General features: G+C 36.3%; 1 protein-coding gene across 6 annotated transcripts in view; it reads left to right on the top strand.

The window, feature by feature from the left end:
• Positions 1-25,787, top strand: part of HACE1 (HECT domain and ankyrin repeat containing E3 ubiquitin protein ligase 1) — a 98,646-nt gene that overhangs the window by 56,507 nt on the left and 16,352 nt on the right. For all 6 annotated transcript variants that reach the window (XM_034991673.1, XM_034991670.1, XM_034991674.1 and 3 more), the window contains 6 exons: positions 11,614-11,725; positions 11,815-11,912; positions 12,080-12,167; positions 16,156-16,305; positions 16,825-17,021; positions 25,171-25,302. In XM_034991673.1, coding sequence (XP_034847564.1) covers positions 11,614-11,725; positions 11,815-11,912; positions 12,080-12,167; positions 16,156-16,305; positions 16,825-17,021; positions 25,171-25,302 — 777 coding nt within the window. The remainder of the gene's footprint in view (positions 1-11,613; positions 11,726-11,814; positions 11,913-12,079; positions 12,168-16,155; positions 16,306-16,824; positions 17,022-25,170; positions 25,303-25,787) is intronic.

The following is a 25,787-nucleotide window of genomic DNA, read 5'->3' as shown; positions in this document are numbered from 1 at the left end:
AACCAGAATTTAAGAGTGTGTCTGTTTTTTAAATTCATTTTCTTAATCTAAACTATGTGACTCCGTTCTAGGGCAAATGAGATAATATGTGAAAGAAGCTTTTAGTTTTTGAAAGAGATAGTTTGTTATTCTTAATATTATCTCTGCTTTTCACTTCTGTTTTCCTCTTCCCTTCCTGAACAATTTAGTCAAAAGCATCTGCATTAAGCTATCCACCTTTTTTTACCCACATAGGAGGTTTTGTTGCCTGACCAGGGTGAGAAGGGTGTTCACATGCATAGTGGTGGCCTAGTGTGGGGGTTGGAGCTTGGGTATGTCAAGGAGGTTGTCTGTGTAGTAGAGTATGTGAGTTGGAGCACCGTTTGGCGGATGTCCAGTGTAGAGGATGGTGGCAGTTGCTCAGGGTAGACTGACAGAGCCCGAGTAGGGTAGAGGGCATCCATGCAGTAATGTGTCCATATCAGTGACAGGAGATTGGTTATATACAGGGTGCGGCAGTTCATCAAGTAAGGAAGTATACTTATTATGGGAGCCTGATTTCTCAGTATTGGAGAAAGAAGTTACAGAATGGAGGAGAATAGAATGAACCATGCTGTTGGATTAGAATTGGAGATATCAGTGTGAACCTAAAGTTTTCAGGGTGGATTGAAAGATATAGCAAATCTGGCACCCAATTCTTGGCCTGTTCTCAGTTAACCAGGGCTCTTCGGAGAAATGGCTAATTTCAGGGCCGGGTCAGGGAAAGTACAAATGAGCCTGGAACCTCTTATGATATGATAAGTTGTTCGGAGAGTGATAGGGTTATGTCAGCATGACGCATAACCAGTTTGAATGGACTCCACTGGCCAAAGCTGAACAATTTGAACATCCAAATAAATTATGATGGCAAAATACTATAAATAAAATTGGAACCCATAAGTCTGTACTATACTGAAACAATTAATGAATAAATGGGAAGTTTGATGAGGGGTGGGGTGTGTTTACAGTCTCAAAGTATCTACTCACAGAATACTTCAGAATTACAAAGATGAAAAACTACAGTGGAAAACTTGGCAGTGACCGAAACAGACATATCAGCATGCCGGCTGATAGGATGCACTGAGGAGAATATGGCATCACTTCTTTGATATTCCTGCTAAAGATGTATACCCGAATTTAATCATGAGAAGAACGTCAGACTAACTCCGGTGGAGGGACATTCTCCACAATAACTGACCTACAGTTTTTAAAAGTATCAGTCAAGGTCATGAAAATGAAGAACACACTGAAGAATTGTATCAGAGTGAGAGACAGGACAACTAAGTGCCATTCTTACACTGTGAAGGAAGTATTAGGAAACGGGCAAAGCTTGACACGGGGGTCTAAGAATTAGCTATAGTAAAGCATCAGGGTTAATTTCTTGATTTTGGTGGTATCTGCTTATGTAGAATTCTCTTGATTATAAGAAATACACACTGAGGTATTTAAGGGTGACTGGACATCATGTTGGCAGCTTACTCTCATATCAAGGAAAAAATACTTTGTACTCTATTATACTTAGAAATTTTCTGTAACTTGGAAGCAGTTCACAAAAAAGCAAAGTGTAAAAGAACAAAAACAATTACCTGTGGTAAGGGATTGATTTCTTCTTCTATTGGTGGCTTTCAGGTGGCCTGTAGTTAAAGGGAGAGACATTTTGTATTGCTGTACAAATGCATTAAGAGGAACCTCTGTGATCAGTCTTGTTTTGCGAATTATTTTATGGAAATGCAGGTACTCAGAAAGTTTACATACAAAAACATGCCCTTTGGCTTTTTAGGTGTATATAAATGGGTGTGGATGTTTTGATCTTACATGTCTTACTAGCTTTTGAAGGTAACATTGTGTACGTTTTAATGTTCCATTTGAATTACTTTAAAAAATGACATTTGCTTTTATTTCTTGGTTCACATTTTGTAAAGGATACAGTTTAATAACTTACAACGGTTATGAATAAGTTTCCTGTCATTTTCTGTCATGTTAAATAATTTTAGCATTGTTCTGAGTGATAATAAGAAAACCTACTTATTGAGCATTCTGGGTATTGAGTATTTCCACATGTTACTTAACCTCTTGGTACTGCATTTTTCTCTTCTGTGAAGTGGGGATGATACGAGGCCCTTTTTCTCATAGTATTGTGAGGATTACGTGTGAAAATGCATGTAAAGTGCTGAAAACAGTACCTGGCTTATAGTTGCTTTAATAATTTTAGCTAATTAATGATTGTAATTATGATTATTATGTTCTGTATTTGCATTATTTCATTTAATCCTTACAGTTAGCCCGTGAAATAATTTTCTTATTTTATAGATGGGAAAACTAAAGTTCTGAGAGGTTTAGTAATTTCCCTAAGATCACAAACCTAGTAGTGACAGAGCCAGGATTCCAAACCATGTTTATCAAGCTTCAAAGCCCCTTCGTTCTCTGTAGGAATAGGACTCTGGTTATGGCAGTTACCTTCACTGCATCTTCCAGAGAGATACAGTTTTACCTTATGTGCCTTTTTCCTTGACTCCCTTAGCCTGGTGTGCTCTCTTCTCTCCCTGCTTGAGCAAGTCTTACCCAGCTTAATGTCCTGGTTCACACTGTGACCTCCTGAAAGCTTTGTACTCTCCTTATCTCCAGTCTCTAAATTCTTAGTGCACTATACCACAATAGTGGAACTCTGTACTTCACCATTTAGAACTTGATATTATATACATATTGTTTGTTCTGTTAGTCTTACCTCTTTAGCTGTATTAGTTTTTAACAATGAAATTGAGATTTTAAAGCTCTTATGTTAGCTGCAGTAACAGTGTTGGCACTTACTTGGCATGTAGTACTTCCTGATTAATCATAAAAATTACAAGTCACTTGCAGTTTGCTTATCTGTCAAATGACCAAAAGATAGAGACTTCTTTGCTGTTCAGGAGATCCTATTTTTCAGTTTTTAGGGTGGAGGAAAGGAAGAAAACAGGGTAATTGTTCCTTTCTAGTTGCCATATGTATTCTGTTGTGTGTCATTCTCAGCTTATCAAAAACCAGTGTTGTGGCTGGACCAGCTCTTGTGGTTCTGAGTGATACGCTTCAACAATAACCATCAGGAGACTTTGAAAATATAAAGGTTTATTACTTACAGGACCTGGAAATTAATCAGCATACCTGGGGCCACACTGAGATCATGGGTAGAGAGAAAGAGCGCGAGTGAGCACTCCTGAGCTGGGGGTTCTGCTTTTATTGGGGTTGAGGTGGGGGCCTAGGGTTTTGAGGGCTCAGTCTTTATTGGTGAATTTAAAAATAAGAGCAGGAATTTAAAGCATGGGAAGAGAAAGAAAAATCAAATGGCCCAAATGGTTAGTTACTAAAATTAACCAACATCTCTACAACAAAGGAACTTCAGTGTGGGGAGGTGGTCTGGCTCTTTATCTAGTTTTGTGGCTGGCAGTGTGTCCTGCCCCCCACCCCTGCCCCAATCTCCCTCCTCCAGATAGCCCATTTTTAAGTGGCTGCCACAGCAATCGAAGTTTAAGTCAGGCACCTGCATTATGAAAAGAAAAAAACCCCAAACAACTGTCAGTGTTTACAGCCCATTCTGAGGCATCAGAGTCAATGGTGAGGACCTTAACTGCCTGGGTAGCTGATAATAATGCTCAAAGTCCGGGGCACCTGGGTGGCTCAGTCAGTTAAGCCGCTGCCTTCGGCTCAGGTCATGATCCCAGGGTCCTGGGATCGAGCTCCACATCGGGCTCCCTGCTCAGCGAGGAGCCTGCTTCTCCCTCTCCCTCTGCCTGCCTCTCTGCCTACTTGTTCTCTCTCTCTCTCTGTCAAATAAATAAATAAAATCTTCAAAAAAAAAAAAAAAGCTCAAATCCGTTGCAGGGCATGTTGTAACCCGGAATGTATACACCTAAATAGAATTATAATAGCAAAACTTAATAATTATACAGGTAGTAGTCTGAAATCCAGTCTGTAGCTATTGTCCCAAACTTGAAAGGTCCAGCCATGAAAATAGGTCAGTTAATTAAACAGTTGTATCTCATTTCAGGAGGTGGTCTTGCAAGTGGATTCCCAAAGTTAGGCCTGTATTTGCGAGAAATCAGGTATTTAATAAGAGGCATTTCTATGGAAACAAAGGAAAAATAAAGGCTAATGGCCGGAGTAAATTATAAACTAAATCTGAATCCTGAGGGCAGGATTTCAAGATGTTAGGCTCAAAGCAGCTTTGCAGTTTGAATTTTTCTGTTGATGCCCTCAGGTGTTCAGGTAAACTCGCTATTGCCCACTCAGCAACAGGGACAAAGATTGTCTGTCTGTGAGGTGTTGTGATGATTTCTCTGAAGTTTATATCGAGTTGTTTCATTCTACCTCTTGTGGCTTTAGGAAAAAGGTACTTTTAAGTTCTCATTGATTCCAAGTCAGAAGGGTGAGAGAAAAATTGGAAGTGTTAGTTTGGAGAGTTGAAGCCAAATACTGGAAGAAACTAGAATTCATGATCTGGTTTAGTTTACAGGTAAAAAACAAAACCCCAAGCACAATTAAAAGCACTAAAATCTGATATCCACAAAGGTGTATTACCAAAACATAATTTGTTCTGTATATAGTCATCCTCATTTCTATCAGAGATAAGGAAAATAAGGCTAAAGTGTTTGTAAAATAAGTCCAGTCTCTTTAAACTTGGCCTGCTTATTTATGTACGTGCAGCATGAATCGTGATTGATCCTCTAGACTCTTTTAAGTCAGCTTTGCTGGAATTTTTCATAAGGAGTCTCAGATTGAACTTTTTAAAAGCTGCTCAAGGCTAGGAAGCCAAACTAAAGACTTGATGTCAGACTTCATCTATAATACCTATAGATTTGGGTGAATTCCTCATTTTTTCAGGTTCTTAAAATATTCTGATATTCCTGGGCCTGCCAGGAAGTGACCTTCCTCACTCACCTGGTAAGGCTGCTGGGAACCCTATAAATAAGGTACCAGACTGATTTTTCCTAAGGGGCTTAATTGGTTCCATAAAGTCAGCCTTATTTTTTTTAAGCTGTCTGGTCATATCTGAATCTGTGCATATCTCTCAAATACGACATTCCATTCAAAGCCTTGGTAATGTAACCAGTGTTTCCAGTTGTGTCCTGGTACAAGGAGAACAGATTGTCCATTGAAATTATGCAAATAACGATACTGCTATGAAAATAGAAGAATACTCACTGAGAGTTTCCAGATTCTGGAGGGATCAGATGGGGGGGAAATAAGTGATTGTTTCATCTTGGTTCACAAAGGTATACTTTACCAAATTGCTGTAAGTCATAGCTATCTTAAGAGAAAAAGTTTCCTTAAATCTGGAAAACAAAAGATTAAAGAACCAGCAATGTTTCGAACAAAACTCGTAAAAAATTATAATCATTCTTATCAGTTCATCCAGTCCTAGTGATTCTTGATCTTGATCTTCTGTTAGCAGTTTTATGAATCTAGTTTTTCCTTAGAGTTCTGTCATTTCTTACCCAGTTCAGTATATGATCTGAAAGTTATCAGAAACCTGGGCTTGTCAGAGTCCTTTCCAGGAATCTTCTTGAAGATGAAGCATTTGTGCAAAAACATCAGAGTGAAACAGTAACTGTTTGTAAATGATAAAAGACTTAAAAATGCCCATGTTTAAAGATCTGATGAGAGTTAATTATAACACAGCTGACAAGGAAATTTGACTGTTTCTTAGACACACATTTTAAGATGATAACTGGAATGATGACTGATAACATTTTGTATCAAATTTTTAGGAATTTGATAGAATTTCTGGAACACTTACATTAATAGCACATATCCATACAAAGATATCCATGAAGAAGGTTTAGCATTGTTTCTTATTTGACAGTGCTTCTCATATAATTTTGCCTATCAAATAAGCCTAATTAGTTAAATGTTTCTCTTTTTATAGAGTGAACAGATCTTTTGAGATGTTCCAGGGTTCTCTAGAAAATCCCAGAGTTATTTCCAGGTCAAAAAGATTTTATTTAGAATTTGATTTTGGGAACTTAGTCAAAAACATCAGAGGATTTTGGACACTTGACTAAATAGGATCACAGATTAATTATGAAACAATACTTAATTATCTACTTAAAGCGACAAAAGATTTTAAAGGCATATACAGAAGATTACATAGTTCTGAGCAAAATTCAGCTCCTCTAATATTGAGAAGACTCAGTTTGCTTTAAGTAATCAAAGACCTGGTTAAAGCAATATGAAACACAGGTTAATTATTTTGATAAAACACAGAATCTTTGTTTTCTAGCTAGATTACTTAAAAGATAAGGCAAAACCTTTTTCTTTTTTTTTTTTAAGATTTTATTTTTTTATTTGAGAGAGAGAGAGAGAGCATGAGCAGGTAGAGGCAGATGGAGAGGAAGAAGCTGACTTCCCCGCTGAGCAGGGAGCCCGATGCGGGGCTTGATCCGAGGACCCTGGGATCATGACCTGAGCTGAAGGCCGACGCTTAAATGACTGAGCCACCCAGGTGCCCCAAGGCAAAACCTTTCATAATCTGTTTTCAAGAGCCGACCAATACTCCCAAGAAAACGTTGTCCTTTTAGCAGAGGAAAGAAAATTATATAAGCATAGTATTGATATTAAAGTTTATAAAAAAACAACAAACCCTTATAACAACGATTCTGTTTTAGCTAACTCAACCACACAAGGTAAAATTCTCTTTCTTCTCAACTTTCTATACCATTTTGTCTTTTATTTTCTCTTTCCCATTTTGAAATAACCAGTTTTACTTTAGGACAAATTTACTTTCTTTTCCCTTAACAAAAATACATCTTCATACCTCATACTTTCTCTTAGCTAAAGACACATGCTACTTTCCTTGCATGCAGAGATGTTTCCCATATTTAGTAGTTGTAATTACATATGTTAATTAGAATTCTTAGCCCTTAGAAGCCTTAATTTCTAACGAAAAGCAAAAAGTAAAATTTGTGAATTGTGACACCAGCATTCTTTACACTGGCAAATTTATGAGCATATTTTATAATTTCTATCAACATACATTTCCTCATAGTACAGCTTTTCAGTGTGTCACAAGACATGCGTACTAACAGACCCAAATATCTTTAGTTCCTCTGTGGTAAGTGATCAAAAGTAGGTAAACTTCAACTAGTTTTGCAATTACTGTTTCAGTATTTTATCTTATTTGGAAATGATTTAGACATTCAATGAATTTCCTTCATTTAACTTAGCAAAATTCTAGGGCTGGAAGTTAACAAAAATTTTAGAAACTGGTTTTAAGTAGACATATCATAACACATAATTATTGCTGAAAAGTTCACCTAGAAACTCTTATACCATTAAACATTTATTTAAATCTCTTGATCACAGCAATTATGTTTAGACGACCATGAAAAACTTCATGCATCATCCCAAGTTGTTTTTCCTGCTGACAAATTTTGTAATAGAGATAACATGAATTTATTTGACTAGTAAACCCTGGTAGAATATGTTTTTTTATCTGCATTTTATTTAGCATAATTAGTTATATTAATATGATCTCTGTTATATTTAACGTATAATATGTATTACATGTGTATAATATTATGTTATAGATTATTATATATATTAGTTACATATAATCTGCATTATATTAAATATATATATATATATCTGAAGACCTACTTTTTTTAATTACACCAAATTTAAACTAGCTTTTACTTCCCAAAGATTATCCCAGATCATGTGAACTTGTAAAAATTTGGGTTAGTTTTGGGGGCGCCTGGGTGGCTCAGTTGGTTAAGCATCTGCTTTGGCTCAGGTCATGATCCCAGGGTCCTGGGATCAAGCCCCGCATTGGGCTCCCTGCTCAGCAGGGAGTCAGCTTCTCTCTCTCCCTTTGCCCCTCCCCCTGCTTGTTCTCTCTCTCTCTCTAATAAATAAAATCTTAAATATTTTTGAGTTTTAGGAATATTTAATTCATAAGTGCTTATTTTTAAGCCAATTAAATAGAGTTCTTTTACAGATTAATTTTGGCAGTACATCTGGAGGTTGAGAGAAGAAAATCACATATATAACATATCCATAGACATGCATAAATATGCAGACAGACACAGAGACCTGTAGCTTCAATTCCAGCATTCTAGTCATGAATCAGGTACAACAATATAAAACTCACTAGTGTATAAATAACAGCTGAATCCAAATTGGCAGACAGAATAAGTTAAGGTTGCCTGCTCCAGTGGCTAAAGCTTTTTACTAATACCTGTGGAGAAGACTTTGAAGATTTGTATTTATCCTTAACAAATAATCTTTAAGGAGTCTGTGGACTAGAGTTTGGGCAAAAGAGCTTTTTATAGCATTTTGTATTTTAAAAGGCCTCTTTCCCCTCTTTTTCCTTTAGTCTCAGGCAATCGTGGGCAGAGTTTTAGTTACCTCCTGGGGTGTTTACTTTTCAAAGACATTGAAGGATTTACATCTTCAAGGGACAGAGAAAGGATGTAAGTTTTCTCCTAGGAGTTCTAGGGCTTTTACAATGGTTTCCGAGGTCACAATAAAATGTAGTAGTGCCACCCTGTAATTGGGGGAGTGCCTTGTAAAAGTAATTCTCTGGACTCAAGGTCAGATGAGTCCTCTTCAGGTTGGAAGGGGTTATTTGGATCACTGTGGTCATGGAAATGATGTACCCATTGGACTGCGGGAATTTTGTGCAGCAGGAGATGGGCTTCCTCTGTGAGCCTTAGCAGTGATCACTGCGATGGAAGGATGAGTACAGTGCCAGGTAGTGTATATCCAAGTGAGGAGAGGGAGGGCTCGGGTATGAGTATCAGTGGCTTTAGCAACCGTTGTCTTCCCAATTCCATCTTCCTCAGGAGAGGCCTCGATAACCCGGTCTGCTCTTCCCTTGGCAGCAGGAATACCTCGTGAGGTGTGCTTGTAGTTATGCCCCCATTCAGTAGAAAGCTGAGGGGGCTTAGAAAATGTGCTATCTCAGAAGGAAGGAGCATTATAGTCCAGATGGATCTGTAAGAAAGTTTTGGATTTTAGGGTCTTTAGAGATGGTAGCTAGTTGATGCATTTTAGCTGCCATGAGTAACAATTAAAAGCCTGATCCAGACAACCAAGAAAACCTGCAATAACCAGTTAGTTCCCTCTCTCCTACCTGCTGCATAAAATATTTAAGAAAGGTTTGAATTTCAGTTAAGGTATAGCTTTTCATCTCAATTTCTACTAGTTTTTATCCTGTTGCCTTAATCTTACTCGAAAATTGTTGTTACCAGAAAATTTTGGATGACATCACTGTCAGCCCTCTTTGTAGGTGGCTGCTTTACTTTTCAGGATGTCCCAGGAAACCTCTCCTGGATTGGAGTCTGCCTTCAGTAGCATGATATACACGGGGTCTTGGGAAAAGTCCCTAGGCCTCTGGAGCATAAGCCAGAGCCTTGGCATTTTTGTGTGCATAATTGAGTAACACCTAGGAAGCACCCATGGGGTTTTACATTTATCAAGGAGCTGGTGTGCCTCCTCAGGGTTCTTAGATTGTTCAGGACATTTACATTTGTCCATTAATTTTTTAGCCATACCACACCAGGGATTGGACCCATAGTATCCTATTGGGTCAGGGGACAAGTAGCAATGGTAGTGAGTGAAGTGGTGACACAGACTGTAGGCCTCTGCTGTACGTTCCCTCTGTGGTGCCATTGGCTTCTGTTTGCAAGGCTATTTCTCTTTTCTGGGTTAGGACATGGGTGATTTGGGCACAACCCACTTGACTCAGTGGTTGCAAGTGGAAATTTCCAATCCTTCTCACCTAAGGAATCATTTCTATCTACCTTTGGCCCAGAACCCTCCTTGGCAGTGGCAGTAGCCTTGCAGTCTAATCCACCCTCCCTTGCTCTCCTTGGCTTTGGAGGTCCGTTATACACATTGATAGTCAATTAAGACCTTTATAATTAGTAGTCTGATCATCTCATTAGATCATATGGCTTTGATCATGCTGCTCTGGGGAGATTCTTGAATTATTATGGCAGCTGTGACCTTTTAGGTTGGATATTGCAGGCAACACAACGACAGAAGCAATGTGTGAAAGCACAGAGCAGCATGGCAGACCCCCAGCTAAAGGTGCTCCTTTCTCAGATGGTGAGTTTGGCAGTTAGTAGGCAGGTTGCAGGTAAAGACATTCCCCTTGGTTAATTGCAAGGCCTGACAGATGCAGTCCTGCCATCTATGCCAATTGTGTGTTGGTCTCAGCCTTTCGATAACCGGTCTTGTGCCTAGACCAGCCCTTGTGGTTCTTATTATGATTGCAAGATGCCCTTCAGCAGTAAAGGAAACTGAAAAAAATAAAGGTTTATTACTTATGGGACCTGGGTATTACACAGCACACATGGTGGAGGTGAGGGAGTGGGCGAGTGTGTGCGTGCGAGCATGATAATGCACATGGGCCTGAGGTTCTGCTTTTATTGGGGTTGAGGTGGGAGCCTAGGGTTTCACAAGCTCACTGTTGGTGAATTTAAAACATTAAGAGCGGGAATTTAAAGCACGGGAAGAGGAAGAACAACAAGTGGGCCAAATGGTCAGTTATAGAAATCAACCAAGATTTCTAAAACAGAGGAGCTTCCCTGTGGGAAGGTGGCCTGGCTCTTTATTAAGTTATGTGGCTGGCATTCCATTTATTTGAGATAGCCATCTTTGAAGTAGATGCCTCTTTGAAGTGGTTGCCTTGGCAATCAAAGCTTCAGTCAGGCACTTACATTAAAATAAGAAAAAATACCCCAATTGTCAAGGTTTACACTACATATTCAAAGGATAGAAATAAGAATAAAGTTAGATAGGGGTGCCTGGGTGGCTCAATCAATTTTAAGTGTCCGATTCCTGATTTCAGCTCAGGTCATGAGCTCAGCCCGGCGTCAGGCTCTGGGCTCAGTGCAGAGTCTGCTTGAGATTCCCTCTCCTCCCTCTGCCTCTCCCGGAGCTCTCGTACATGCTCTTTCTCTCTCTCTCTTTCTCTCTCAAAAGAAAAAAAAAAAGAATAAAGTTAGATCTAGAAGACTATTTTCACAAAAAATTAAATATAACATGCAATGTAATTTTTCTGGATTTGGAAATTCATTCTTTTTTTTTTTTTTTTTTAAAGATTTATTTATTTATTTGAGAGAGCGAGAATGAGAGAGAGTACATGAGAGGGGGGAGGGTCAGAGGGAGAAGCAGGCTCCCCGCCGAGCAGGGAGCCCGATGCGGGACTCGATCCCGGGACTCCAGGACCATGACCTGAGCCGAAGGCAGTCGCTTAACCAACTGAGCCACCCAGGCGCCCTGGAAATTCATTCTTAAAAGCATTGTTGGGCTTAAAAGAAATTAGGAGTAAATTGTGTCAATTCATATCTGATAATTAAGTTTAGATATAACCTGATTTATCAAGTCTTTTCTGCTAAAATGGGAATTAAAAAATATACTCTTTGTAATCAAAGTATTTCGGCTAAGATCTACCTTTTTGTGAATAGTTTTTGAAATGTCAGAACATTATCTAGAACTATTTATTATAAATAAAGGTTTAAGAATGATTATTTGTAGAAAGGGCATTAGCAGGCTCATGAAGTAATCTGATAGGTAACTGCCAACATATTTTACCGTTTTTTGTTGGGTTAGCCGTTTAAAGATCGCTGTGAGTGGTTCTATGAACATTTGCATTCAGGACAGCCAGATTCCGACATGGTGCACAGGCCAGTGAATGAAAATGATATCCTGCTGGTTCACAGAGGTATGTCTAAGAAACTGATGTGTGTGAGGCCCCAAATAGTAGTTACTGTAAGTTTTCATACATGAAATTAACTAATGCTATATATTTAGATTCTATTTTCAGGAGTAGCTGTGAAGTTGTGTCAAGAGCAAATTGTGCAAAGCTGAAGCAAGGAATTGCTGTGCGGTTCCACGGAGAAGAAGGCATGGTGGGCATAAAGATCAGTGCTGGGCGCCACCCAGTGTGAAAGATGGGGATGCAGTGTGCTGCATAACTGATAAGGGAAGACATCTGAAATGATTTTAATTTGTTATTACTCAGAAAAAATTTCCCATGTATTTCTGTTGATGCTTAATTTTATTTTCTTGAACTCAGGGTCAAGGTGTTGTGCGTGAGTGGTTTGATATTCTGTCTAATGAGATCGTCAATCCTGATTACGCATTGTTCACCCAGTCAGCTGACGGTAAGTTGTACAGTCTACAGGACTTTCTCTGTGGCTCTCATAGTTTCCAACTACAGCAGTGCATTTTCTCCTTTGATTCCCACAGTAATCGTGTGAGCTAGGTGTGGCATAGTCCCATTTCCTAGAAAAGAAAGTTGAAATTCAGAGGTTTTGTTAACACAGTTAATGAGTGGTAGGATCATGAGTGGAACCTGATTCAGTCTAGCATTCTTTCCTCTAGATAGTTGGTTCTCAAATATTTGTCTCAAGGGCCAGTGCTGGCTCCACGGAAGTTTTCATCAGTCCTTTGTAAAATAAAACTAAATTTATACAATTTTAAGCATTGTCCTTAGACTTTTTTGAGCTAAAATTTCCTTTTGTGAAATAATGCTAGTGTAGATGGACTTAGAAAAATACTTATTTGGAAAAATTAAAATTTGCTAACCCTATTTGAGTTTCCAAGTCTTAAAATTTATTGGTCATATAAAAAACAGTCTAGAAATCATGGTGTTAAATCTTAACTTATAATCTATGTATAGTAACTTAGTTTTCAGTCCTTTTAAAAGATTAAAACCTAAAAAGCTCTTATTATCTTATAATACAAATAAACTATTTGTTGAAATGGTAATTTGGACCTGCACAATTCTAATTTGATATTGTAGGCTGAATGGAAATGGTTACCGCCTCATCTGTGTGAAGAATACTTGACAGTTCTCTAACTTAAGAAAAACACACAAGTGAAGGCGGGATTTCAGTTTTTAAATGCTTTACACAGTTGCTTTTATTTCCTGAAGATCTTTTCTTTCCCAGTGTTTAAATTTCTTTTTTTTTTTATAAGGAGAGAGTGCATCATTAATTGTACTTTCTGATTATCTCCAACCAAACCGGTAGGCAAATCTCCATTGAATAAGAAGGATGACTTTAGGAGAGAGGCAATGGGGCGGTGGGCTGCAGGGATGCTAGGGAGCTGTAGGTATGCACCTATGTATTCACACATGGTGTATTTGAAGTTACTTAGGGATATGGGACTGTCTGCTTTAATTTAGAACTTCTGATTTTTTTGCTCTGAGGTGAATTTGTTGTCTTTGTTGTTTTTATGACAAGTTTGATGAGGTGCTGGGTTTAGTTAGGCCTAATCTTTGAAGCAAGATTTAGCATTAGAGCATTATATTTTAGATTTATTTCATTTCTTTATAGTCCATTATTCTGTGTCTGTTTAGTTTCATAGCTGAAAAACAGATTTGATGTGCAATTATGAGTCAAGGTAATTCCTAACACTATGAATATATTAGTAGAGCATATGCTAATGCACAGAGATCATAAAGATTGTGATTTGTCCTTTTTGTAAGCCTTCTCTTTGGGATTACAGTATTTATAAATTAAAATCTTGGTGAAATATTTCCTTGTTCTTATGTTTAATTGACACGAAGGGAATTACGCTGAAATTTTGAATTAAAAATTCCTGAATGTGGGAAATGTTTGGGTAGCCCTCATGTCTATAATAATTTCTTTAAAACTTGCTTTCTAATTAAATTAAGATGCTTACCATAGAGTTTGGTCTTTGGTCTTACACTGGATGTGAGTCCTGGCTCTGTTCCTCTTGTTGTCATCATTTTGGGCCAATAAATGTAACCTTTCTGGACCTCAGTTTCTCCATTTGAAATGGTGATAATGTATGTTTTGTAATGTGGTAAGAGAGAAATCAATTAGCCGTTATGTAAAAAATGCTTAGCCTAGTGCCTAAGAAATATAGAAAGTAGAACTAATTATTAGAAGCTATTATTATGTGGAAAATGGTATTTTCTTGTTCACTAGGATTTTTCTGAGGTGATGAAAATAGCTGTGTCACAGTTACATTTATTTTGAACTTAAAACAGAACCTAAACTTTGTGTTCTGTTTTAAGTAGTTTTCAAATTAAAAACTATTATTATTTTCCCTATTTGTTTCCTTATTTATTTTTTGATTTTGATTTCTCCTTATCTGTTCTTTTTAATAACCTAGATTTCCCAGAAAGTACTTAGCAAAGGAATTATAAATTACAGACCTAGGGGTGGAAAGTTGGGTCATCAAAAATCTTTGCTGATTGATTCATCAGTAACCCTAAGCATTCACTATTTTATTTTATTATTGTTTTTTAAAGATTTTATTTATTTGAGAGAGAGTGAGCATGTGCACACACGTAGGGAGAGGGGCAGAGGGAGAGGGAGAAGCTGACTCCCCACTGAGCAGGGAGCCCGATGCGGGGCTTGATCCCAGGACCCTGAGATCATGACCTGAGCCGAAGGCAGCCACTTAACCAACTGAGCTACCCAGGCGCCCTAAGCATTCACTATTTTAATAGGTAAAAATATTTGTGACTATTCTTAGATTATTTATATCTTTGGAATTATTATGTTTGTCCTTGAAGTTTTTCTTCATCTCACAAAACTTTCCTGTGACTTTTAATACCCAGTCTTACCCATGACTGGGAATTATTCTCAAAAGGTACTTGACAGTGAATGACTAGCTTCATGTAGCCCTTTTAAGTCGTTCAACCATAAGCTTCCACAGTTGTACCTTGTATCTAAGTAAACTGGTCATGGCAGTGTAGTCTAGTGCCAACAGTGAGAAATCAAAGACCCTCAATGAACAAAGTGAATCATTGTCAAAATATGTATACGAAATGATCAAACATCTCATTTTTCAAAACTTTCTACTTTTCCTTTATTTTATTTTATTTTTGGATCCTATTTCATTAGATTTAGCAGTTTATTCTTTCTTCTAGTGTAAGTGCCTAGAAGAGTAGTAAATAGCTTGAGCTCAATAAATATTTGTTGAAAGAATAACAATTGTCTTCGGAGTTAGTGATCATCACAGAACAGTACAAAAAGTTCTTTAAAGTTGAAGTCTTGGTATTAGGTTTTTCCATTGCACTAGATTTTTTTTAGACTTTTGTTTTCATTGTGATCAAATATATAACATAATATTTACTATTTTAACCACTTTAAAGTATACAATTCACTGGCATTAAATACATTGACAGTGTTGTGTAACCATCACCACTATTTCCGGACCTTTTTTCATATAAGTGGAATCATACTAGGTTTTGACAGTAATTGGTAACTATTGCCTTTGCCATTTTTACTTTTATACCTCAGTGGTGCTTATTGAAAGTTGATTATTTGTGAGGTGCCTAGGTGGCCAGTTTGTTAAGTGTCCAGACTCTTGGTTTCAGCTCAGGTCATGATCTCAGGTTGTGAGATTGAGCCCTGAGTTGGCCTCTCCTAGGCTCAGTGGGGAGTCTGTTGGAGATTATTTCTCTCCCTCTGCCCCTCCCCCTGCTTGCACGTGCACTTTTCCCTCTCTCTTTCAAATAAAATCTTAAGAAAAATAAAGTTGATTATTTGTTGTGAGGAATAATTGGTTGACTTGTGGATTTAGGTGATTTTCTGATAATTGGTAAAAGGCATCAAGTTCATCACTTAAGAACAGTTGTACATTTAAAATTAGTTATTCTCTTGTAGTGCTCTATTCCATAAGGAGCAAAAAGTAGTGAAAATACTGCACTGGGCATGTATAGATGAATGAAACAATGCCTGTCCTAATTCACAGCCTAGTATTTCTACATTGCTGAGGAAAACATGTTATGTATATTATCTTTTAATATATTATTTCCAGAATCTCTTTGACACATCTTCCAACTACTTTCAGTTAAAAGTAATTTTCTCTCTGCAAAGACTTACTCTCATAAGTATGTGTGAATTAATGATTATCTTTTGACAATTCCATTGTCTGTTATATATTTCACAAAGAACATTCTGGTGGAAGTTTATACATAATGTAACCTTGGTTTTGCTGAAGTTGTATATGAACAGTTGTACGTTTAAAATTTTAGTTATTCTCTTGTAGTGCTCTATTCCATAAAGAGCAAAAAATAGTGAAAATTTCAAATTCAGTTTCTGCATTGAAGCGATCTTTCTTCTGCATCTAGATTCTTAGAAATAAATTATTTTGTATTTATTTTAATAGGAACAACTTTTCAGCCTAATAGCAACTCCTATGTAAATCCTGATCACTTGAACTATTTCCGGTTTGCTGGACAGATCTTGGGATTAGCTTTGAACCACAGGCAGCTTGTCAACATTTACTTCACAAGATCATTCTATAAGCACATTCTTGGTATGGCTCTGTTGTTATTTCCAGAGGCACTTATTTGAAGTGTTTTTCTTAGAATCTTTAGGAAAAACTAAATAGGTAAGTGGAGGCATTTTGATTGAGGTAATTTTTCTTTCAATTGGAAACTGTCTGTGTATGTAAGGCATTTGGGAGCCTATGAGGTAGAGAAAAAAAAATCTACTTTTTTGCTAAAAAAATTATCATTTTAGTGTGTAATGTTTATGCTAAGAGTGCATTTTAATATGAATATACCTAAGTGAATTGGCACTTTTTGAAGTATATATAATTTTTCTGTATAGCTATTTCAGAGAAAGATTACATTATAAAAATGTGGAAAAAAACCACAAGTTTAAATTAACAGACTTTCAAATCCAGGAATTAGCCTCCACTTAAATCATGCTGTGAATTGGACTATATTTTGCAGTTTTATGGAATATCTGTAGAGGGCAGTATTTTACCATTAAACAAACAAGGAAAGGCAGAAACATTTAGAATATAACTGCTCTATGTTTGCATTTTTAGGTATTCCTGTAAATTACCAAGATGTGGCATCCATTGATCCAGAATATGCCAAAAATTTGCAGTGGATTTTAGATAATGACATTAGTGATCTGGGTCTAGAGCTAACCTTTTCTGTTGAAACTGATGTGTTTGGAGCAATGGAAGAGGTGCCTTTGAAACCTGGGGGTGGAAGTATTCTTGTGACACAGAATAATAAAGTGAGTATTTGAATATTTATCTTAGCCATTGTAACTTGGCCCTGATAGTTTGCTGATTAGCCTCCTGACACTAGCTAGAAAAACTTGTGCTGTTACAGAGTTTTGTAACATTTTATAACAGATAAAATATTTAAATTAACTAAAACATCAAGTATCAAACTTTTGAGTTAGAAAGGGTCATTTCATTATTGTGTTAGATAGCTGAGGCAGTTCCTGAAGCAGCCTAAAGCACAATTCAGTCGATTGTATAAATTGGGCATCTCTTTATTGAAAAATTAGATTAGATATAGAAGTTTACATCAAAATCATATTTGCATTAGTCACTGTTTCATGTTTTGAAGTACGATGTTAAGAGTTCCACTAGAGAAAAGAAGAATTTCCTGTGTTAAACTTTGTACATGCTTTTGGGATCCAGTAAATCTGTTAGACCTCTGAACTTGATTTTTTTTTTTTTAAGCTTTATAACTTGATTATTTTTATTTATTGTTCTATCTTCTGTTTGTGAATTTTTTTCCCCAGTTTTATTGAGAAATAATTGACATACAGCTGCACATATTAGTTTTAAATTTTGGCATATGTTTTAAATGTCACTATTGAAAAATATGTTATTTTAATATATAATTCAGTTTTATGTTATATTTTGATATGTAGGAAATTGGGAGTCAGGAAATCTTGTTTGGGAACTCCACTTCTGTCATTTACCAGTAGCAACTTCTGGTTAAACAAGACTAAAACCTTTTTCCTTTCCATTAGTTGTATTATAATTCCAAGACAGCTTCAGAAGCAACTAACTTTAAGGAATAATGTCCATTGATTTAGTAAAATACAGATTTTTTTTTTTTTTTTAAAGACCAGGAGACTTGGCTGCATTTTAACCTCTTTGAGCCTCAGTTTTCTATTCTGTAGAATTGGGATAATAATAGCTCCCATACAGAATCATTACTAGGATTTTGCAAACTGAAAACCACAACACAAAAGTTAGTTCTTATTGGCTAGTGCTCTGTAAAAAGAGGCTCTTAGTATGAGATATGTACAGGGTATTGGAAAGTTATATTATGCTATATAGTTTTATTTTTTGCGACTTCTAGGTACTATACATATAAAAAAAACATGAAGTTTAATTTTTGAAAATAAGATCAGAAGCTGTTTTTGCACATATATACTTAGATGTTTTTTAGTTCGCCCTCTCATTTTACACATGAGGACACTGAAGCCTAAAGAATTGTAAATCTGGGGCCAAAACCCAGGTCTCCTAGTTTCAAGTCTCATGTTCTTCCTTCACAAAATTAATCATGTTAAGGAAGATCTTACTTGATTTTTAATATAATGAGTCCTGTTAAGCTCTAGAAGATGAAAAGAGTAAAATGCTTTATTTTTAAAACATATATAAGCTTGCCAGTGAATGAAAATACTTTTTAAAATCTTCTAATTATTAGATTGTGCACCCTATAGTGCATTTATTATTTTACACTGGAGACCTATTTTCAATTAAGGGTAATGAAGCTATAGAGTCTTTTTTATAAGAAAGTGATTGTTTTTCACCAGAGAAACTCAAACATGATTCTTATCTGTGAATACTATGGTGAGTGGACTTGTCACCCTCTCAGATATGTTTTATATGACAAAGTGGAAAGACCCATTAACAATTGCATGATGTATAGCTATATTTATACTTGTATCTCCTAACGCTCTCCCTCCCATTATCACATGGTTTTTGTTTAGATTTTTAAAAAGACATTTTATTAGTTCTTTGGCATTTGTGTCTTAAAATGAAATCTAGAAAGAAGGAAGATAGTAAATAATATCAAGAGTATACACACCCATTGAGGGTGTACCTTTCATTGTGAGTCCGGTTTGAGACTGGAATACTTACTATTGTAATATTAAAGAGCCTGAAACTTTTGCTTCTAAGTTAAATATTTTTATTTAACTATAGTCACTAATTGTTTGGTTGATTATAGGCTGAACCTTTTTTTTAATGATTAGCTTTGGGTAATAAAAGCAGGATCTTGATCACTAATATGTTAATTCTTCTCAGCTTTCATTTTCGTGATGTAAACATTTTTCAGAATAATTTTCTAGTATTACCAGAAAGAGTCGAGTATAATTGTTTTTTTTTTTTTTGAGTCAAGTATAATTGTATATCAAATTGTTGATGTTTAAACAATTAATGCTCACTCAATAAGCAACCTGATTAATTTTTAAAAATAAAAATCTGTAGAAACATAACTGCATCTTAAATTGATCCCTTGCTTTAAGACTGTTAAAGTATTCAGTTTACAAGTAAAATTTTCAATTTTTAGAGATATTGTTATTTTTTAACATACATTTCTTTCATGAACTTTTTTGTTACGTTAAGGTTAGCCATTTACTTACTTATCTCTATAGGTATAAAGTTAAAATTGTCACGTTTGGAGTTCAACTTCAAAATCTGTAAGCATGTTGAAGCTTAAATGAGTTACCAAGCTTGTTAGTACGAGAAAATCTGTGTAAGCTGATCTCCACATGGGGGAGTCATTTATTCCTAATTTTTATGGAAAGGCTTTGGTCTCCCATCCAAGGCTTTGGTAATTATAGAGGGAAACCAAATAGATGAAAATACCTTTGTTTAAAAAGGAGTACATTAAATAAACACAAATGATGTAGGCAGAAGAATATATGTACATTCCACATTTGAAATATAATGCTCTTTTAAATTTAATATTGTTATCAATTTGTTTAAAAATCTTAAAAAATAATAATAAAACTAAACTCTGGTTTCACTTTTGAAAATGGCTGAATTACTAGGAGCTGAGCATTTACATTTAAATAGTATTTTCATCTTCCTTTAGAAGTTTTGCTTTTACTTTTCACTTTTTTATTCCTTTTTTTTCTTTAAAGGTTTTATATATTTATTTGTCAGAGAGAGAGAGAGAACACAAGCAGGGAAAGTGGCAGGCAGAGGGAGAAGCAGGTTCCCCACTGAGTAGGGAGCCTGATGCAGGACTCGATCCCAGGTGCCTGGGATCATGACCTGAGCTGAAGGCAGACGCTTAACCGACTGAGCCACCCAGGTGTCCCCTCTTTTTTTATTCTTGACTGAAAGCTGGAATCATGGAACCATAAAATTTGAGTTAGAAGTGACAGATTTTCTTATATCTTCTGTTCTATCTCCTAGAACTGAAGAGTAAGCTACATGAGCTTTAAATGCTAACACTTTTGTAGTACTAATCATGAAGTTCATTCAGGCTGGGAGGGAAATAGGAGTGGGTAAGACAGGGTATCAAGGAATGGAGGAGGTGGTATGGAAGCTGAATTATAGAGGACAAGCATTAAGTGGTCAGATAGGAGTAAGGAGGGGGAAAAGGAAATGTTCTGGGCTTAGAGGAAGTTAAGGATGACAGAGTATGATGTGTTCAGGGAACCACAGGTAGATCAGAGTTGTAGATCTTAGCTTGCAAAGTAAATGAGTGGTAAAAAATGAGGGGAGTAGACAGGGGCCAAATTCTGAAGGACTGTATCCACAATTAAGAATTTGAAAATTATTCTGAAGACTGTAGGGATGACTGTAGCTGTTACAGAGGTAAGTTCCATCAATGGATTCTGTTTCTTAAAAACACACAAAAACAAACTTAGCTTGCAGTGTGAAGAATGAATTGAAATGGGGCAATACTGGAGTCAGGGAACTGATAGGTGGTTGTGGTATTGGTCTGGGGAGCATGCATGAGGATTTTATAAGACAAAGGCAGTGAGGATGGAGAAAATGAGATAGTTTCTTGCCTTTTTGGTATATCTGCTTATTCCTACAAGAGAAACCTGGTTATCCTTTGGAGTTCTCAGTGGAAAAATTTTCAATGAGAACTCTTACATACCAGAGCAGTAATAAGTGGATAAACTCAGGAAAGAAGCTTTTATATTCAAACAGTAAATTGAATTATGTCAATAATAATGCCATTTAGACTGTTAATTACTAAAAAAATAACTATTCCAAATTGTTTTACAAATGTGGCCCAGTTTATTCCTCTGCTTAGAGGAGGGAAAAAAAGAAACTCTTGTTTTCACTAGTAAAAGTTAACTATTATTTAAGTAAATATGGTTTATTTAGATATCTTTCAAGAAATAATGAAAAGATTTTCAAGAAGAAAAATAGCTTAAAAATGCATTTATATTCAATATCACCACCATTTCTTATAAGAAGACATAATTTAGGTTCAAAGCCTGAAGAGAAGTTAAAATTTTAAGGAAGATTTCGGAGAGATGAATATTTATTCCACAAATTCAGAAGACTAGAGATTATTAAAACAAAATGTTTCTGTAAATGTAGACATATAATTTAACTGGAACATACTGTCCGAAAGTTCAGTCTTCTTTTTTTTTTTTTTTTTTTAAAGATTTTATTTATTTATTTGACAGAGAGAGAGATAGCGAGAGCAGGAACACAAGCAGGGGGAGTGGGAGAGGGAGAAGCAGGCTTCCCGCCGAGCAGGGAGCCCGATGTGGGACTCGATCCCAGGACCCTGGGATCATGACCTGAGCTGAAGGCAGACGCTTAATGACTGAGCCACCCAGGCGCCTGAAAGTTCAGTCTTCTTAATCTCAGTGTTTTTATGTTTTTCGCTTTGCAGTTTCTGTTTTACTTAACTATTTTATATCAGTTACAAGGGTCAGAGGTTAAGCCAGAAAAAAGTTGCTGAGGCTCTTTTTTGTTGCTGTTGTTGTTTCTATGCTGAAGCTTTCTAAGTTGAAAGCTTTCTATGTATTAACATAATTACTTCACCAGTACAAGTACTAAGATTCTTTAATATGATTAATTCTTCAATTTAATTTTTTGGCATCTGGTATTATTTAATGCCTTCAAAGAATAGACAATAAAACTCAGGTGGGAGCAGACATGACTCCTAGGATATGCCATCTATTAGGGATAAAAGAAGATCCCCTGACCCAAGTTATATCAATCTCTTGTAATAACTTAAAAGGAAATGATAGTTTAGGTTTGGTTTATATTTAATGTTTGATTGTGCAAGTCTTTATGCCGGTGTTTTGTGGACTGATTGTCATCTGCATATCCACTGTTTCCTTATTAAAGCATGTAAGATACTTGATGTAGTTACGCAGAGCATAAAGTGTGGGGAGGTGTGAGTCACTTGGATGCCTGTAAAATGGGAATGTAGCCAGTATATTTCTGCACAGTATGAATAGTCAAAAAGTTAGTGTGTAATAATAGTGGATGTTCATAGTAATAATTGTATCATCAAGAAAATGTTAATTTGTGTTACTCTCTTTGAGGATGTATAGTGTTTAAGGAAGCAGGGAAACATTTTAGCTCACTTGGTTTATATTTTCTTCTGTTAACTACAGTTATATTTCAGCTACATGGAAAACTTTATTTTACTAAACATCTCAGCAGGATTTGTGATGGCTAGGATTTTATTATTTTTCTGAGAAATAATTTAGACCAAAATTCATCTACATTTAAATTAACTTAACATGGAAATTGGTATTTGAAGGAGCTGATTTCCACAAATTGGTATACAGTGACTATGGGTCAAAGTTATAGAAATAAATGTGGAAAACATTTAGAATATTAGAATAATATTCCATATTAGAAGAATAGAAGGGAACATGGAAGGAAAGATTAGTATACTTGTAGAAATTAATTTTTAAAAAGAGAACGTGTGAGGAAGTAATAGGAATTAACTGATTGAAAACAGAATGTGTACTACTCTGGTAAATACGGAATGCAATGGCCAATTAAAATTGGTAAAGTGTACTTTGAGCAATTCACAAATATTTTACCCTTTTTTTTTTTTGAGAGCACGTGTGCACATCTGAATGGTGGGGGAAGGGCAGAGAGGGGCAGAGGCAAAGGGAGAGGGAGAGAGAGAATCTTAAGCAGGCTCCACACCCAGTGTGGAGCCCGACACGGGGCTAGATCTCACAACCCTGAGATCATGACCTGGGCTGAAATCAAGAGTTGGATGCTTAACCAACTGAGCCACACAGGTGCCCGCAAATCTTTTACTTTTATGCTTCATAATTTAAGGTCTTGAACAATGATTGTTGAATAGTACCATAAGATTCTAAGAGCAAAACCTTTTGGGAAAAAGCTGTTCTTACTAAGGGAACATAGGGTCTCATATAGCATCTTAAACAGTAGTGAATAAGTGGAGCAGAAAAATTGTAGCAGTTGAGTAAGTTTAGGTAGAGCAGACATAAAGTAAAAGATAATGATGTGCTAATATTGAAATCACTGCTGGTTATCACTTGGAAGTGTGCTATATATATTATTTCTTGGATGTGAAAATCTAGTTTATGTTTCTGTTTGATTGTTTGGCACACATTTTTGTCTCCCTCTCTCTGGTAACTACCTAAATGTAGTAACTGATAATTCCTGTACAGTGGAGGAAAAACTTGTGGGTGGTAGGGAGTGTGATTTGGGCGTGGGAGTAGACTGAATAGCAGAGATGACCGCTTTCCCTGTGCTAGATTGCACAAGGGGCTATGTGGGGCTTGGGGAGAACTATGGGGAAGCCACCATGACACTTCTATAGCTTTGACATGGATGGAGAATTCATAGCCAGTGGTTATATATAACTTTCTAGATCAGTACTTGTGGGTTTTTTCCCCCCGGTGTAGAGTTAGAAAGTGGGAGGTGGCAGAGTTTCAGATTAGTGCCCCCTCAAAAAATAAAGGAAGGAACCTAAAATTGGCTTTCTCTACTCTCTTTAGAACATTCATACCTGGGAGGTAAGAACTATATTAGGAGGTATATTACTACCCTGGTCCAAGCCATCATCATCACCTTCACCTGGATTACTGGTAGTAAAAACTATTGCTTTTAAGTCACAAAATTTCACTTAGATGTAATTTAAAATATATAAATGATAACAATTGATAGAGTTGATTGATAAATATAATAATTGATTCTTGTCTGAACCAAAATATATTATTACCAGTTAAATTTTGAGTGACACTATTTTCTGTGATGATGTATTTTATTTTATTTTATTTATTTATTTATTTTTAAAGATTTTATTTATTTATTTGAGACAGAGAGAATGAGAGAGAGCATGAGAGGGAGGAGGGTCAGAGGGAGAAGCAGACTCCCTGCCGAGCAGGGAGCCCGATGCGGGACTCGATCCCGGGACTCCAGGATCATGACCTGAGCCGAAGGCAGTCGCTTAACCAACTGAGCCACCCAGGCGCCCTGTGATGATGTATTTTAAAATGACGTGTAAAAATAGTTTACCTTAATTCAGAATCAAATAACTATGCTTAAGTGACCCATTTTATCAAGTTCTAGGTCTGTATTAAATGCACTTGTTGAATGTATGCATTCATCCAGTATTTGTTGAACATTTACAAAGTGACAGCCAGTTTTTTAGGAGCTGGGAATATATACTGGAAAACAAAACAGAGCCCTTGCCTGCAGAGAGGTTACATTCTAATGAGATAGTTGAGTCAGAGACATGAGGAAGTATAGACACTAAGGCCTGAACAAGCTTATGTTTGGGGAATAGAGAGAATGAACAAGGGGGAGAGAAGAAAGAAGTGAGATGAGAGCGCAAAGAAAGGCTGGATCATTTAGGGCCTTATAATTTGTTTTTTTACTTAAGTCAATGTAGAGTTGTTTTGTTTTGTTTTAGGGAGGGAGAGAGGTGCTTAAGTGACTGAGCCACCCAGGCACCCCTCACTGTAGGGTTTTGAGCAGGAGTGATGTGATCTGAATTATATATGAAATTGTATGTAAAATATATATTTATATATTTAAAAGATCACTTGGTGGTATGGAAGAAGCAGTACAGAGACAAAAATGGAAACTGGGACACCACATGTTACAGTAATCCAGGTGAAGGTGATGATGATGGCTTGGACCAGGGTAGTAGTAGTGGAGATGGTGAGACAGGGTTGGATTGAGAATGTTTTTTGGAGGTAGTTCTGATAGCACTCACTGATACAGCGTGTGAGAAAAATCATGGGTGATTGATTCCTAGGATTTTGGCCTAAGTAGTTAGTGATTGGTAGATTATGGGTTTACTGAGATATTTGAATGATGGTGCCAAATTAATTCCAAACCTTTACCTCTTAAATGAGGAATGATCATATCAACAATATCTTAAGTATGTGAAATTGAAAAAAAATCATCACTTTTTTTTTTTTTTTTTAATAGGCGGAGTATGTTCAACTTGTTACTGAACTTCGAATGACAAGAGCCATTCAGCCTCAGATCAATGCTTTTTTACAGGGCTTTCATATGTTCATTCCACCTTCCCTCATACAGCTTTTTGATGAATATGAATTGGTAAGGAAAAACATCAGTTCATTTGTGGTTACAAAACAACACAAAACTCCATTTGCTATAATTCAGAAATAATTTTGGAGTACTATGATAAAATAATGTATAATAAGACATTATGGTTTAATGTTCATGTTTAGAGATTTCTTACAAGATTTGTGATTGTGCTTCTCTTAAGCTTAATAACCAGAGTAACAATTCCTTAGTGAGAAATGAAAACAAAAATGGAATACATTTTCAAAGTATTTTACATGGGAGATGTTGAAGGCCAGTCTTCTCAAAAGCAATAATCATATTACAGTTAACCCTTGAACAACACGTGTTTGAACTGTGTGGGTTCAAACTTAAACATGGATGTTTTACAGTATAACACTGTAAATTTTCTCTTTCTTTTGATTTTTTTTCTTTTTTTTTAAAGATTTATTTATTGAGAGAGAGAGCGGGCACGTGCATGCAAGTTGGGGAGGAACAGAGGGAGAGGGAGAAGGAAG

This window comes from Mirounga leonina, unplaced genomic scaffold (assembly GCF_011800145.1).
Source record: "Mirounga leonina isolate KUSES-001 unplaced genomic scaffold, KU_Mleo_1.0 Mir_53, whole genome shotgun sequence".
NCBI classification, from domain to species: domain Eukaryota; kingdom Metazoa; phylum Chordata; class Mammalia; order Carnivora; family Phocidae; genus Mirounga; species Mirounga leonina.
The sequence above is the reverse complement of the archived record's forward strand: the minus strand, read 5'-3'. Positions and strand labels throughout refer to the sequence as shown.